The sequence below is a fragment of the Nyctibius grandis genome, chromosome 10 (genome assembly GCF_013368605.1).
Source record: "Nyctibius grandis isolate bNycGra1 chromosome 10, bNycGra1.pri, whole genome shotgun sequence".
NCBI classification, from domain to species: Eukaryota; Metazoa; Chordata; class Aves; order Nyctibiiformes; family Nyctibiidae; genus Nyctibius; species Nyctibius grandis.
Window position 1 is genome coordinate 11,137,554 of NC_090667.1, and position 16,778 is coordinate 11,154,331.

Consider the following 16,778-nt stretch of genomic DNA (forward strand, 5'->3'; position numbering starts at 1 on the left):
GTGCTGTGTGTTTTACTTTCGTCCATTTACCTGTTTTACATTAATATAATTTTACTTGTTTATGAAACAAATAAAACTTTGGCTTGTAACGAGTGCTCCCGGACGTTTAAAAGCATTTGACCTGGAGGGTGAGCAAATGCTTTGTTTCCAAAGCATGGCAATACTGATACGTAGAGGCAGGGGCACCTCTGCTCAGATCAGGTAACTCTGCCTCAAGAAAAGAATAATTTTAGGCACTTTAAATACCTTGCACGAGCTTTGCTTTGCTCCTGGGAGGTCCCTTGATGAGCAGGGCAGGGTCGGGGGGATTCCTGGCTCTTTTAACCTTGCAAACCCTTGAAAGTTTGGCAGGCCACTGCAGTAGAAGCAGGGTGTACTTTAAGGCTATAGAGGTGTGGGGGTTCTGGGGCAGATGCCCTCTCCGAGTGCCCAAATTCCTCATCCAACCTGCACCATTTCAAGCAAGGCAGCTGCCAGCCCGGCCCCGCTCCTGTGCCCGCAATGGGGCCGTGGCAGCCTGGGGACCGCGCCGGCTGGCCCGGGCTGGGGTGATGCAGTTGCAGGCAGGAGGGCTGCTTTTTCTTTCTTTTTTTTTTTTTTCTTTTTTCCTTTTTGTCTTTTTTTATTTTTTTTTTTTTTATTTTTCCTGTTTTGTAGCAATGCCTGGCTCTTTAGCTCACAAGCAGAGGCCAACACAAGGCTGCTCTGTAAACTGTTTATACCCCAAAATGTGGCCCGCTGAAGCCAGACACCAGTCAAGCAGCCTCCGATGCGGTTTAAAGTGGAGTGGAAGAATTCATTCATAACTCTGCCCTGGCAAGAACATGGCCATAGTTAGGCGTTTGCATGAAAACCCTCGCGAGCCACAGATGGCGAAGGAGCCTGACAATGGCTATTTATGCCAACATGCCTTTTTATAAAATGCTGCCCCACTTTATCCAGAGAGCTGATCCTTGTGAGCTGCCAACAGACTAATGCTGCTGGTCTCAGGTCATGGAGCGACTTTGCACCACACTTGGTGCGAGAGTGATGTGCCCGCTCCAGCCACTGCCGGCCTGAGCCCCGGGAAGCATGGATGGCCACTGCCCGCTCCCATCACCTGCGCCTGCAGCCCGCTGTTGCTCTCCTCCCCTCTGTACCAGCCCCAACTGAGCCTCCTGTGGCCGAAGCCCAACCCTCGTTAGTGCTCTGCCAGCAGCGCAGCCACGCAAGCGCTGTGGGTTTGGGCAGCCGCTGGCATCGGTGCCAGGAGCAGCGTGCCCACGGGGACGTGGCGCAGCACCCTGCCAGCTGCACGGAGCTGCTGAGGTGGGCCGAGCCCTGCATGGCCACGCTGGTGCAATACTCCAGGTCATGCCACAGGCCCTGGATTTCTCCCCAGCGCACTCGTGTGCTGCTGGGTGGCAAGTGGCGGGTGCTGGGTGCTGGGCTGTTGATGTGATGCCCTGCACGGCGCATGGGTGGGCAGGCGCTCGCTCCTGGCACCAGGCATGTGCTGCAGGCAGGGGAGTGAACACCGGCTGTCAGCGGGGAGCGAGATGGGCCCCAACGCCATGTGAAACATGGCTGACCCTGCTGTTCCCTGCTGCCTGCGCAGCCCTGCACGGGCCAGGTGGGCTATGGCCACCTGAAAGCCGGTGGTGAGCGTGGACAGGGCTTGCATGTCCCAGGCTGGCAGGCAGTGAGCCGGGCCAGTGGAAGATGCTCTTGCACGGCTTTTTTTTACCTCCTTACCTACCCCTTACCAAGTACTGCATGTGTGCAATACCACAGTCCTCTGCCAGAAGGCACTTGGGCGCTGGGGTCCAATCCCTACTTTTGCCTGAGCCTTTTCAATTAATGTAGCCCCATACCCCGGCCAGCCTGAACCCCCAAGGGCCCCTCAGGATGGGCAGGTTCGCTCTCTCTTGCTCTGCACTTCCCCAAAATCCCCAGGCTCAACCTGCTGGCTTGAGCTCAAAGTGACACAATTGCTACACTTGTACTGCCCCATTTGCTGGGAAACCTGTCTGGGTTTGGCACAAAGGCACGACCCAAGGAGCTGTCGGGGTCCCCGTGACCCCCGCCGCTCCCAGGCACTGCTGTGCATGGGAGGGAGCACAGCCAAGGCTGCCTGATGGATGGATGAATGGTACATCCCACCAACGCAGGCCTGGGAGGGTCAGTTGTGCAACGCTCCTCTGTCTACTGGGTCATAGGGATGGGAAGAAAAAAACCCAAAGCTTTGCTGAGCACTGTTTAACTTAGCAGTGACATTTCTCCTTCTCATGAGCACTGGGGTACACACAGTGCAAAGCGGGACCAGGCTAAAACCCCACATGGGGAGCGTCGATACAGCAGCAGCCAACTCCAGCCATGGCCACACAGGAAAAACATCCACCCGTGCCAGAGCAGAGCACAGACACTACACACACATACCCACACCTGAACTCTGCTCCTGCAGTGCCTCCAGCACCGGATACCCACAAGGTGAACGAGGGCTCCGCAGCGATGGAGGGGCTGGGCTATTCACAGCCACGAACCGTAAGTCAGAAGTCTGAGCGTTGTCACCTCCCCCAGCCTGGCTCCAAGGGATGTCACAGCCAGGAGCCCTTGCCGCAAGCCCCCACGAAGCCAGTCAACACAGCACCATGCCATTCATCTCCTGGCAGACAAAAACGATGGCGAACAGAGAAATGCTTCACCTGCAGCACGAGGGAGTGCAGCTCAGCGGCTCAGGGCTACTTGCCGGTACCACCGTTGCAGTGAGAAGTGGCATGTCCCGGTCCCTCATCCAGCTCCCCAGGCAGAGCTGCCATCACTCCGGGAAGGAGAGCAGCACCCCAGACATATGCCAGTCAGACACGGGTTCACAAGGGTGCTTGAAACCAGTCAAGCAGTTTCTTTTTATTTCTTAAAAAAAGAAAACAAACAAAAACCCCACCAAATTTAAAAAAAAAAAAAAAAAAAATCAATCTCCTAATGGTGAAAGTATAGATATGGCATTTACACAGCTACATCTATCTTCCGCTGCCCCCCACCCACCCACAGTAATGTAGATTTATACGCACTTACATGATATAGCGAGACACGGACAGACAAACGGGCTTCGAGAGCCTGCGAGAAGGAGCGGGTTGCAGCAGGGGCCTCCAGCCTGCCAGGGATATGCCGAGCCGCGGGGCTCCCCCAACACCCAGCTCTTCCCCCCCTAAGCCTCGGCCTCAGGGCTGTGATGGTGGTGGGCACGGAGGCAGGGTGGTCTTTGGCTGATGAGGTGATGCGCCTTGCGGCCAAGCTGAGGGTACTGAGCCTCCCGGCTGCCCTCCTCCTCCTCACGAGGTAGTCGGGGAGCTTGGCCGCATTTGATGCGTGACGTACAGAGAGGAGGCGCAGCCTGGCCGAGGGTACACACGGCTGCCGAACGAGGGGGCACATGTTGGACAGGGGAGGGCAAAGCCCCGCTAGCCCAATGGCTCTCGGCATCTTCCCGACGGGAGCCAGTGTCCAGCCTGCGGCCCCTTCGCAGACGGAAGAGCGGTAGGAAGGGGTAAGGCTGCAGGTGCTGGCACCCTACCGAGGGTGACCCCCACCTTGGGCACTCACCCTGCCCTCTTGGAAGCTCTTTGGGAACAAGGGAGCAATCCTGTCACTTGCTCAATGAGCCAAATACAGTACTTGTGTCAGCAAAATGAAGCACTACCAGTGCCGAGGGTCAGTCTGGGAGGAGAGCAGAAATAGCCCTCATTTAGGACAGAGGCAACAGAAATAGCATTGTCCCCTCTGAGGAAAGCCAGGAGCAGTGAGGTCTCTGAGACAGAGAGAGGAGAGACACTTCTGAGATTAAAAGGCCATTCGGCAAAGAGAGAGCAAGGACATAGTGCCACGGGGAAAGGGCACACAGCCCTGCCACCCCCTGCGTGAAACTGCCATTGCAGACGGGGGACACAGGTCCAGCCCCTCCCCAGATATGGTGGGGGCTGGCTTTGGCCGCTGGGCAGCTCTGGCTTAACTCATCCTGTCCCCATTCCTTCGCAAAGCAAAAGGGATCTACTGTAGCAAGAGATGCACAGAGACAAGGCAGCATTGTTCCCCCAACCCACCGTGCGACTCTCCCTGGAGCACATCAACACCTCACAACGTGCCACGCAGGGAACTTGGTTGTTGGACTGGGTTGCAGATGTATTGCTTACTGCCAGCTCAGGTGAGTCAGCCTGATCAGAGGCTGATGTGCCACCAAAGAAAACTGTGGGTGGGAGGGAGAGGAATCAGCCGGGGAGCGGGGTGCGTGCATTCCCACGGCTAAAACAGAACCTTGGGGCTTCTGGCTATGAGGCCGGACTGGGATGGTCAGGGCTTCTCTATCACATCAAACCAGGGCTGAGACAAACAGCTCCATCACCCTCCCAGAACGACCCCAGCCTGAGGCACCACCATGTGCATTCTGTACGCAGACAGCAGTATCTTCAACTCCACATTTCCAGGATAGCAAATATGGGCCAGAGAAGGAAGTGAGCGCTTGGGGGAGTGGAAAATGCTCCTTCAGTTCTGCCAGCCTCAAATTAGAGAGAAAACTGTATTTTTTTTTTTTTTTTTCAGCAGCAAAACAACGCAGCTGTGGAGCTGTGGCTGCAGTGCTTAGAGTTGCAATTAGACTAGAAAGGGCAAAGGGGGTTGGTCAACAAGAAACTCACAGAAGCGCCGTGTTTAAAGCTCTTCCAGAGACAGAAATTGTGGCCCTGAATCTGCAAGTAGCCAAGTACAGAAGGGAAGAAAACAGCACGGGCGAATGACAGCTCATCCGTGCTCATCCTCCTGCTGGGATAAGCAACACTGCGGGCAAGACTAGGCAAGAACGTCAGCATGGAAAAACCCCAGGCTCTGCTTGACCTGAGGCCCCCCAAAGAGCCTGCCACGCAGGATGCAATGAAAGTACCTGGAAGGCAGGTGGGTGGGGGTGACAAACAAGGCAGGGAGCCCCTGAGCACCAGACACGCCTCACAACTGGTTGTGATGAGGAGCTGAACTCCCACATTCTGGATTGCACTTGATAATATCAGCACCTACTGAAGGACCCACCTCCTGGCTGCTGCCCGCCAGCCCGGGGAAGCTCTGTGGGTCGTGGGAACGGGTGGTCCCCTATTAGTCCAACAGGCAGGGCAGTCTGTGTGGGAAGGAAAGCAAAGCATCCTCTTTCCAGGCCTTTTGGGGTCATTTTGGTCCTCTGTGCCTTGCATAATATTCTTCAGCTACCGAAGCAAAACACCTCTTGTTGTTTGCTTGCAACACTGCAAGGGAGAAGCCTGCACAGCATCCTGGATCAGCACAGAGACGACCTGTTATACGTATGTGTGTGTGCGTGTGTGTATTTTTCTATTTTTTTTTTTTTTCCCACCAGGAGGATGTTGAAGTTAACACTTGTCGTTCTACAGCAGGGAGGGACCAAGGGACGGTCCCCTGGCATGCGCAGGGGCGAGCAAGGCACAGCCCTTAACCAGAGCGCAACGCCTGTGCCTGCAGGTGCATGCAGAGCTACAGGGACCCCGTTCTCAGCAATCATTCAATCATTCCCCCTTTTTTCCACGTTCCCTATGGTTCTGCTACACACCTGGACTAAGCAATGTGACCTACAACATTTGACCGTAACCCTGAGCCTCAGGGAAAGCCAAATCCTTTTGTGTGGCCAGATTTCCTTTGCTGGTATTGTGCCACGCTTCACTTCTCTCCCTGGCTACTGCTGTATTTAATTCCCTGTACAGGTGGCAAAAATGTCTATCACGGTCCATCTCCCCAGCATGAGAACCATGGTAGCCATCGTATGCCACACAGCTTGGCCAGAGCAGCTCTGGCTGCATGGGTGGGCTGCTAGCGTGACCACGGGAGCACAGGGCTCAGGGGGACATGGGGAGGAGGGCGGGTGGGAGAACACGGGTCTGGAGGGGAGGCTGAGCTGCTTCCTCCACGCTGCCGCCAACGGGCACCAGCTGGGATGTGTGGGATCTCAATTATTATCTTTTTTTTTAAAGCCAGCCTCAGAAAAACTATAAATTAATCTGCTAATTAAATACTCAGGTGAGAGACCAGGGAACCTCCAGCTGTGCAAGCACAGGAGCAGCTATGGCTTCTTCCGTAGGTAATTGGAAGGGATCCAGCCCTCCCAGCATGGCCCCCCAGTCAGGACCTTGCAAAACCACCAGCCACTGCTGTTCTTCTCGCGAACTTCAAACAAAGTCCCTTCTTTAAAGCTGTTGGTCTCCTCGTCGCCTTCAAAATCCGCCACTGCCACATAGAGAGCTTCCCTGGAGATGTCTGGATTGGAGACGGGGACTGAGGTCCTCTCCTTGGCTTCCCCTCTCTCCACTGGCTTGGAGATGACCTTTGGGCTTACGCTGCTCTTCACTTTGGCTTCATCTTGGACGGAGGCAGAGAGGAACGGCTTGGCTTTCGGAGGAACCAGCATGGGCCTCCCCGGCGCCGGGGATGACCTGATTTCAGGCGCTTCCCGTGTCGGGGCCCTGAGCTCTGCTGCGGGGGCAGAGGCAGGACCCCCTGTTTTCTTTGGGGGGGGTGGTCTGCGGGGTGGCACAACGGGGCGCTGCGGTGGGGGCTCCCTGGCACCTGGGGTGTTTGCTGGTCCCAGGGGAGATTTGGGCAGTGCCTCTTTCGTGGTGTGGCTGTCCAGCTTGGGCAGGGGTTTGCTGTCCATGCTTGGTCGCTCCTGAAACCTTCCAGAAGCCTCTGAAGAGACCATGGAGTTACTGAAGAAGCTTTCACCAGCAGCAGTGTCCTGCTCGGAGGGTTTCTCTGGGCACTTTGCAGGTCTAAGCTTGCTCCGCAGGCTGCAAATGTCCAGTTTATCATCAGATGGAGGTGGGTCAGTCCGTGGGGCTGCAGCGGGTTTTGGCTTGATCTGAGGTCTTGACTTCAAGAACGGATTCTGGGCGATGGGCTCAGGCTTGTCCTCCACGGGCTCAGCTTTTGGCTTGGTTGGCTTGACAATGGGCCGGAGGTTTGGCTTCTTCACTTCCTTGGCTGACACCTTGTGTCCACATTCCAGTCCCATTTCGTTTTTCAGCTGGAAGAGTTTGCCCTTCTCCGGTTTCAGCTCGGGCTTCTTGCTGTCCTTCGGGGCTCCCGACTGCTTGGGTGGGATCATGGGCAGAATCATGCCTGGGGGCTTCGGGGGAGGCCTCTGCCTCTCCAGTAACTCGCCTTCCGATTTAATGATGGACTCCTTCCTGGGCGGCAGGCTGGGCTTCTCCTCTGTGTCACGGTCCGAGATCTCCTCGTAGCCACCAGCAAAGGCTAGGTCCCCACTCTCGGTAGCCTCCTTCCCCTTCCAGTCTTTGGACCACTTCCCACCACAGTCCGTGCCGTTAGGAGGAGCCTCTGGCAAAGGACGGCACGGTCCCGTCACCTCCTCGCTGGCACTGCTGTCGGCCGCGGCGTCACCAAGCCGGAGCTGGGCCATCTCGTTGGGTAGCGGAGCCAGAAAATTCGGCCTGGACGCGTTGCTGGTTTTCTTGTACTTATCGATGAACGTGGCGGGGGCCCAGCCTTCCTTCTCCTCAATCTGAATGTACCACCAGCCGCTCAGGTTCTTCTCAATAACCTGCCAAGGGGAAACGAAACCTCAGACATCCATGCAGGAGCCCTCTCTGTGCAAGAGGGGATGCTGGGCGTCTCTGAAATGATGTCAGGGTGGTACAAGGCCTCGGTGCCTCCCTGTCCTGGTAACCAAAAGCCATGAAATCACAGGACTGGTATCCTAACAGGAGGGGAACCTGCTAACGACCTCTGCCAGGGAAGGGGACCTGCATGACATGGGACTGAGGAATGACATAGTCATGTCAAGGAGCTGCGGCTGAGCTGTCACCATCCCTCCTGGGAGACAGGACCGGGATGCTGGGTACTGGCGGTGGCCACAGCGCGGCACTGTTGGAGCGATCAACCGGCAGCGATACTGCATGGATCAGCAACTGTCCGGCCTCTGCGTGCTCCAGAAGTGGGGCTGGCACCTGGGAGGAGCTGACTGGGGCAGCTGTAAGGGAAAAATCCTCTTAGAGAGGCACAGCTTACATTTTGAAAAGCAAAATCACATCTGCAAGAGGGATTCTGCCAGCAAAAGCGGGTGTGCTAGGAAAGCAGTTCTGGAAGGGCTTTTAACTTTACACCTGGCCTAATTAAGAAAAAAACACTACCTCTACCCCCATTTGTGATGTGGTTTTAATTTCCACTAGCTCAGACAACACAGCACCCACACACTTGGGGGACAGGAGGCCACCAAGAGCACCAGGGACTCCAAAGTCTCATGAGCTCATACAGGTTTCTCTCCCACTCTAGGAGAGCCCTGGGATGTTAACAGTCCACAGAGACCACCATGCCCGGTTTCCACCCAGAGCTCCATGGTGAGCAGATCTTCCCTGCCTGGAAAGGGAGCTCCTGCCTGAAACAGGTCCCAGGGCAATGGGAGTCAGCAGCACTGCACTGATGTGAAGATGTGAGAAGGGAAGATGACACTCTCACCTCTACTTTCATTCCTGCCTGGAAGCTGATTCCGTCAGGGATGGTGGTCTGGAAGTCAGCAATGGTGTAATATTCCTCTTCTACTTGAGGAGGGACAGGTGGTTTAGGCAGGTGCAAACCACGTGGCTACAACAAGAAAAAAGAAAACCCATCAATGTGTTTCTACAGAAGGTGCAACACAACACCCACATTGACCACCAGCCTGCAGAGACACGAGCTAGCATGCCAGGCCAGGGAGAGGAGCTGTGCCCATGCAGCACCCTCACCAACACAAACCAACAAACCATTTTCAGGCTGAGCAGAAACTTGCTCAGTGCCAGAGCTCGTGTTGACAGCAGAGCCACCCTCCCCAGAGGGAGGGAGCCAGTCTGCAGCCTCCCACTGGCAACCCAGCCTTGTGGGACAGACAGGCCAAAAGTTCATTTGAAGACCACATGCAAAGAGAAGAGCCTTAAGACAGCAGGGAGGCAGCATGCGTACTCCAGCCTTGACCACGAGCAGAGCCCATGGTACAGGGGCAAGATCCCAGGCAAAGAATAACCAGTGACCAGAGCTCCTTTCAGTGCTCTTCTCTGACTCCCTTTGCCATTGCTGCTCTCCTCCATCAGCTGGCACTTACTATGGTGAGATCTCGGCGAGGAGGGGGTCTCTGCCTCATCTTCGGTGACTCTGTGGAGAAAGAATTTCAGATGCTGTTGAGTTTCCAGCTTTTGGTTACATGTGTGTTCACAGAAGACAAGTGAAAGACAAAACAGAAAGGCAAGGACCAAGTCTGCCCCATGGGCAAGGAAGCTGAAGGAGGAATGTGTCTGCCTGGTGCTCTGAGTGGCATGGGTCACCCAGGCTTTGAGGGCATCCCAGTGGAAGAGGAACCATCAGGTGCTGCTGGGAAATGCAGCTGAGGTCACCACATGAAATTGCTTTTTCATTGCAGGCCTGACCCAGAAGACCCAGCCTGCAGAAGGGTTAAAATGCCCCAGCTTCTGAGAGGAGAGCACCTCCAGTCTGGGAGGGGGGGGCTTTTATTCCCATCACCTTTGCTGATCCTCAGCAGGTCCCTGGGCAGCACTGTTCTCACGCCCCATCTGCCTGTGCAATGTCACCTCCAGACCTTGCTGCGGAGCTCACAGTGCCTGCAAGCCTTCTGCCTCCCTCACACCCCATTACATGTCCCCAAAGCCTGCAGGACAGGCTGCGCTGACACCCCAGCCACCACCAGCCTCCTCCCGACCGGCCACTTACTGCGTCGGATGTCAGCGTTGGGCAGGGGACGGCTGTCAAATCTCCCGTCCCTCTGACCAGCGAGCCCATCCTTCTCTCGGCTCGCCACGACCTGCTGCCGGGAGATGCCATCCAGATCCAAGGCACACGAATGAGCAGAGGAGCCTGACCCCAGCTTCTGCGAGAACATCTCTCCATTCCCTTTTTTGAGGTAGGAGGCGGGGGCCCAACCTTCTTGGCCCTGGTACCTGCAGTGGCAACAACGGCAGCGTCACTGCCCAGAGCCCCTGTGCTGCACCGGGGCTGTGAGCCCTTCCCGGAGGAGCGACCCACTGCACTCCAGTGGTGTTGAGCCATCGGACACCCCCAGAGCCAGAGCTCAGGACAGGCACTGACCAAAGGTACTGTGTCATCTGGGCAGAAGGAACTGGCCCAGTGTCACGCTCTGTGGTACACGGGCACCTGGAGAGCTCCAGCCAGGACTAATGCTCCCGTGCAAGCCGGCCGCAGCCAGCGCGCCGAGGGCTGGGAACGGCGCGAAACCCGATTTCCTTTTCACCTCGGCAATGGCACCGGTTCAGGAATGAAGCGCGCTGGCAGGGGAAGCAGAGGGGAAAACCAGAGCGCTGCTGCTAGGATTGATGTACCTGGTCTTCGGAGAAAGCACAAGCCCTCTGCCTGGGCGCCGGCAGCCTGGATCCCTTCCCTGCTCTAAATCTGCACTGTTTAGGAGAGAAACCAGCCCCACAATCTGATTGAGAAACCACAGCTGTGGAGTCTCCCTGCCATGCTGGAGGGTCCCACGCCAGCGTCAGAGACTCTCCCCGCTGGCTGGGCTGCGGCCACTGCGCTCAGATGGCACCAGCTACGGAGCTTGTAATTGCCTCTAGAGCTCTCGTGGCAGCTCTCCTCTGCTTAAAAAGTCAATGGACATTTTTCTGGGGCTTTGCTGCTGCCAAGCCCAGAGGTTCAATGTAAGGTTAAGAAAATTGCAGCATGTGCTCTGACCCTGCTCAAGTCCGGCCATTTGCTAGACCACAGACAAGAGAAAATGAGCTTCCACGAGAAAACAAGTATCAGCTCAGGACAATCTCGAGTCTTTGGCCTCAGCACATCCTGCACACAGCAGACCTGGCCCAGACAATGGCCCTTCTCCGCAGGAGCCTCCTAACACAGCCAGAGGACCCAGCCTGCCTCCGGGACACTCACTGGTTTTCCTATCAGCAGCACATGACGTGATACTAATGCTCTCACACCGGTTCCCTTCGCACTGCTGGGGCATGTGATGCCGTGACACAGTCCACCTCCCAGCACGGGAAATCGGGGGATTTTAAAGATGTTTAACCACAGCTATGCTTGGCTGAAGCCCTGAACATCAACTAGCCTTAGTTTGTAGGGATGGAGAGAAATGAGTTCTGGTACTCTGCCCTTCCCAATACCCTAGACTTGCTTTTGGACTGTACATCCCACGCGCATCAGGTCTCTGCTTTGCACAGCCCTGTCTGCAGTGCCAGGGAAGAGGAAGAGGTAGGGACGGTACCTGATCTTCCACCAGCCCTCCAGGTTCTTCTGGATCACCTCCACCACAGCCCCTTTGTCCAGGTTCATTTCATCCTGGTCTCTTGCGGTATATGGGTAAATAACAGTGTACTTCTCCTCTGTTGGAAAGAAAGTGCAGTTTCATGGAGATATTGTTTTATGGAAACCCGGACTCAGTCAAACAATGGTTAAGTGTTTTATATAATGATAATTCCTGTTGTAATACAGGTGCAAACACACAGAGATACACAATCATTCATAAAAGAAATGCCAGTGAAATGTATTTCAAAACAAACCCAACTGTGTTTTGAAATGTAAGCTTTGGTGAGCTAGTCTGGTCCAAGAAGAAGTTGTCTAAAACAGTTCCTCCTCTTCCCTAGGACTAAAGACTACCTTTTATATGTCAGCTCTCCTTTCACCTGCTCTTCACAGAAGCCCTTCCACACATCCATTTCAGTTCAGATTTCTTTCTCAGAGCCTTTAAAGAAGAATTGTCCTCCCCCTCCCCCCCACCAGATGTGCTCTCATGCACAGCTCTCAAACTGCTTTACAACAGCAGGTCTACATGAACTTCCTTGTGCAACAGTTGGGTCTCCCAAGACATTGGTCAAAGCCACGTAGTAAGCCTGGAGAAGAGTCTGATGTCCTGCCCACTAGACCAAACAACGGTATGCAGGGACATGGATGCTCTTCCCTTCAAGAGGAAGGGGAAACATCCTAACAGCCATGCGGACAACATGTCAGACAAACCGGTCCATCCATCCGCCCCTCTCCCTCACCTCGTCCTGTCCACTCTAGAGGAAACCCAGGAAAGCAATTGCCTGTGCTTAAGCAGTGCCACAATAGGGTGAAGGCCATTTTGGGAAAAGTCTGCTTCCAAACCCCACACCTCTGGACATTCATATATCCCCCCCATGCATGTTTCCTGGCTTTGTCTTCTTGGAGGAGCACAGCCCTCAAAGGGCCTGATTTCCCATCCCCTTCATGCAAATGAGTCAAAGCAGAAAATATCCTTTTGCATCCAGCAAAACCAAGCTGGCTCTTCTCCTCCTGACCCCATCTGAGCCACCAACCCCAGTGCCATGTCTCAGAGGAGTTTTACTCTTACAGGAACTAAGGCAGCTGTTGCAAGAAGTCTGAATACAGGTGTTGGGGGAAAGGCAGAAACTCCAGCCTTTGTACACAAAACAAGCCTCAAAAAGTTAGAAGGTACAGCTGATAGAGGAAAGAGAGGTGGACATGAGTGGGCCTAATGGAAGGCTGAGGAGAATGTACAGCATGCATTGAGAACTGACACAAGCAGCGTCCATCACATGCAAAGTGAACAAACATGCAGACAACAAGGCTCCAAGCACAAAACATCGGCAGCCGAATAAGTCTCTATGAAGTCCACCTTGACCCCATCCACTGGTGTACAAGTCCCCAAGAGTCTGACGGCGGCCAACGTGCCTGGGTAGAGACCAGTATCTCCATGGGACTGGGAAGAGCATGTTGGGGAAGCGGGAGAAGGACAAGAGAGGACATAAGGAGGTGGCACTTCAGGTCCAAGAGGAGACAGGGCTGACACCAGAGAGTGGCACAGAGACTGTACTCACCTGGAGCCCTTTGGGGGCCCTCCCCGATCTGAGCCTCCCCTCCCACCTCCACCTCCCCAAACAAGGGGCTGAGCCAGCTACAGCCCGGCTGTGAGCATACAGTGGTCCATGGGAAGGATGCATTCTCCAGGGGCATTTCAGATTTGCTCTAAGGAAAGGTTGCAACCTTGTTGTTCTCATAATGTGAACCCATGCATGCTCTTTGTTCTGTACGTATTTAGAAGACAAGAGAATTGTCCTAGGACAAGCTTTGCCCGTCCTCCAGCACAGGTAAAACAGCTCCTTGGGGCTTAAAGGAGATATTGGGATGGCTGAACTGGGTGTTCCCTGGAGGTGGCACCTTCAGTCCCTCTGTGAGGGAGCAGAAAGACCAGCAGTTACACCGCCAGCATCCAGCTGCCCCACTCCTGCTACAGCACTGGAGCAGAGTGCTGGGCAGGCAGGACCATTATGGGCAGACATGACTGAACAGCACGTGTGGGTTTGTCCTTCCCTGGGCTCTTGCCCTGCCTAAGCCAGGGAGGGCTAAGCAGTCCTGCGAGCAGCTCAGTGAGTTCAGCAGGAAGAAGCTGGGGCAGATGTCTCCAGCAGCTTCTTACCTTCATCAGGCTGCATTGAGAACTCATCCTGGACACCATCCTGGGCCTCCAGGCATGTCGCTGGCACCCAGCCTTGCTCCTCCGACGTGCTCACAAACCACCAGCCTGAGAAGAAAACAGCAGGCGGCTCAGCCAAGGGCTCCTACCAGCCAAAAACTCCCTCCCACCCTCCAAACCACGAGCCTGGGGGGCTTTGCCTCCTTCTTGCTGCCTACACGGGAGGCTGGGGTGACCCCAAAGCAACAGAACCAAGCGCTACCTGAAAGGGAGCACAGACAGCAGCACAGGAGCATCGCAGCTGAACGCTATCTAAATGTACGGTTCCCTCCCCATGAAAAATGGGAGAGAGACTCTGAGAACTGAATGGCTCCAGCCACTGCATTTGCTTTCCTTTTTTTTTCCTTCATGGTTCATTTTCCCTCAGTCTGGGTCAGCAAGCCCAGGCCAACTAGCAAAGATGAATGCACTGTCTGAAAATTGATAGCTGCCTCCTGCTGTGCTCTCGCCTTCTTTACATTTGTGGAAACAGTAAATTTCAAAAGCTCAGAGCAAATGCAGGATTAAAACACGAGCTCTCCCAGCAGAAACCTAGCCAGCTCCATAGCGGCCACGAGCAATTCTGGGCCGCCCTGGGTGTCAAATCAAAATAAACGCGTGCTCCTCAGTTATTAAAAGCACAAGCTATTTGCGTCTTTAGGGGAAAAAAAAACAAAGACCAAGCATTATCCTCAGAACTCACCAGTGAGTCATTTAGAAAGACAACTACATTGTCGGGGAGGGAATCAGCGGCTACCTGCCTGGAAGGGAAAACCAGGGCTGACATTTGATAAATAAATTATTTGCCATATCTTTTGAATTGGCTGTGCTAATAGGTTTCACTTGCTTCAGGGTTGCTTTTATTTTCCCCATTCTCAAACATAGCTGCTGGTGCAACTGCTCTGGGGATTGGGTTTCCAGGATTTTAAAATCTATTTTCACAATTTATCTTTAACCCTCCCTAAGCAACCTCAGCGAATAAATTCCCCTTTTCAACAAACTCCAGAAGTTGTTGGGCCCACGACGTGACTCCATCCCTTTGCAGAGGTTAAGAGCGAGCTTAAGTTCTGAAGCAAGCGAATGGCTCAGCTGCCTGCCCCCGCTCCAGGCCGGGTGCTTCGGCGTGTTTGGAGGCAGGAATGGCGAATGCACAACGGGGGCTTTCATGGGCACCATGAGAGTGTCCCCCGCTGTCAATAAAACAAGCCTGTCAACTCCAGGAGTGGCTTTTGTCCTCAGGACACATCAGACAAGTTTCTCAGCACGAAGCAGCATAAAGTAGAGGCTGTAAGAGATGGACGGCACCTGGCGCTCAGCACATGGGTAATCAGACCCTTCCTTTAGAGACAGTCCCAAAGTCTTGTCCTCGCTCATACAGACAGCCTGCAGACGAAGCTGCTTCCTCCACGTCCCACCTCAACTGACCTTCTAAGGACTTCCCTGTGAGGTGCCTGGAGGCTGTTTTGCTTAAGGTCCTATTAGGAGAACACTGACAATACAGGATTGCTACTCCTGCCCCTGCTCTGCGATGCAGAGTAGACCCGAAGCCCTCTGCCAAGCCAGACTCTCTGTACCTGATTCGTTCTTCTCAATGATATCCACCAACTGGCCCACGCACAAGCTGATCTCGGAGCTCTCCTGCTTCTGGTAGTCCGCCACCACGACATACTGCTCCAGCACCAAGGGGTCGACCGACGCAGAGTCAGCTCCTGCACAGGGGGGACAAGAACCGACCCGTGTGCTGGGGTCAGCACCAGCTCCCAAGAGTATGGGCCACCGCTCCCAAGCACCTGCTGGCCTGCGAGCAGCTCCAGGACACCCTGGGCACCCCAGCGTGAGAGATGTGAGCCAGAAACTTGGGCAGAGTGAGGAGGAGAGAGACCAAACCAGCAGCCAGGTGAGATGGGTACAGCCAGGTGAGACCTTTCACTTGCTACCCACCTTCCTGCTCACAGACAGAGCTGTCCAAGCAACCCCACCACCGCCGCGGATGCACACAGCAGCCTGGTCCCCGCTGTCGGGGCTGAGGGGGGCTCAGGGCAGTCTCCTGTGCAGTGACATCAGCTGCCCCAATGCACAGACCAGCTCAGACCCCAACTCGACACACACAACCTGCAGTAAGTTTTGCTGGTCCTGGCTAAAGAGCCTGGACACGCAGGCGGAGGGGTGTTTGTAGGACAGAGCAGCATCCCCCTGGCATCATTGCCCTTAGGTATTTCAGTCGCCTTCTCCCAGCTCGCCAGCACGGCTCGCTCTCGCTGCTACTTCCTCCACTAACTCTGCCCAGCTCCTCCTGCTGCTGCTCCTGCTGCAGATCCCAATTTCACGTCCGAAAAGGAAAAAAAATACCCCAAGGAGGAGCAAAGGGGCTTTCCTTTGGCCAGAGAGCGGCCTGACACCCGGAGGGGAGGGGAGAGCTGGGCACTGCAGCCGTGGCTGCGCAGAGCCCGGGTGGGCTGCAGGGGGCACTGCGGGGTAAGGGCAGGGCCCCGGGGGCACCCCGGCCCCCTCCACAGCCAGGGACCCCCGGGAGCACCCCCGGCCCCCTCCCCAGGCACAGCAGGGCAAGGCTGGCTTGTATTTTCCACGCACATTTTCATTTACGGGAGCGCTCCGGGCACAGCCCTGCGCTTGGCGCCGCTGGCCACAGCAGCACTGCAACAGGGGTTTCCACTCGCATCTGTCTCTGCGTTAGAAACACGGCCCCAAGGCTGTCCCTACACAGCGAGCAAAGCCGCCCTTTTCCCACACGTGCACCGAGGCTTGCTGTGTGCGGGGGGAGCACGAAGCGACCCAGGGCTTTGCAGGCCCCCATGAGCAGACACTGTGTGTACTCAGTGCCAAGTCCACCCTATTCAACCCCACCGAGCTGGGTGTTCGCTCGGGCTCAGCCTCCCACTAAACCAGCCGCAAGGTGTTCGGTTACCCAAAGCACCACCAGCACTTGCCCCCATCTGCCTCCAAGAAGCAAAAAGGTGTCAGAAACTCTTGCGCACAAGTCCCCTCCACCACAAGCCCCGGCTCTGGCCTCCAACTCAACACTGTGCCTTGCAGCTTCACAACCTGTCAGATGAGGACACTGTTACATTACCCCGTTCTCCCTAGCTGTGATAACAATTAATTAATATTTGCCAAGTGCTTTGGAAACAGGATAGTGTTAATTATTATAGCACGAGTGGTACAAAAGTATCACACACCTGATCATAGGTGTTAAGTGGAATGTACAGGGGCTGTGCATGTACTCCGAGCAGGGAGCCTCAAGTTTTGGGTCGGGGCAGAAATCACA

General features: G+C 55.0%; 1 protein-coding gene across 1 annotated transcript in view; it reads right to left on the minus strand.

Moving 5' to 3' along the window:
* Nucleotides 1-2,970: 2,970 nt before the first annotated feature.
* SH3PXD2B (SH3 and PX domains 2B) overlaps nt 2,971-16,778 on the minus strand; it is a 79,471-nt gene continuing 65,663 nt past the window's right edge. The window contains exons 7-13 of the mRNA XM_068408775.1: nt 15,067-15,201; nt 13,457-13,561; nt 11,264-11,381; nt 9,745-9,971; nt 9,122-9,171; nt 8,503-8,628; nt 2,971-7,588 (exon numbers count right to left, since the gene is read on the minus strand). Coding sequence (XP_068264876.1) covers nt 6,092-7,588; nt 8,503-8,628; nt 9,122-9,171; nt 9,745-9,971; nt 11,264-11,381; nt 13,457-13,561; nt 15,067-15,201 — 2,258 coding nt within the window. The 3' untranslated portion in view covers nt 2,971-6,091. The remainder of the gene's footprint in view (nt 7,589-8,502; nt 8,629-9,121; nt 9,172-9,744; nt 9,972-11,263; nt 11,382-13,456; nt 13,562-15,066; nt 15,202-16,778) is intronic.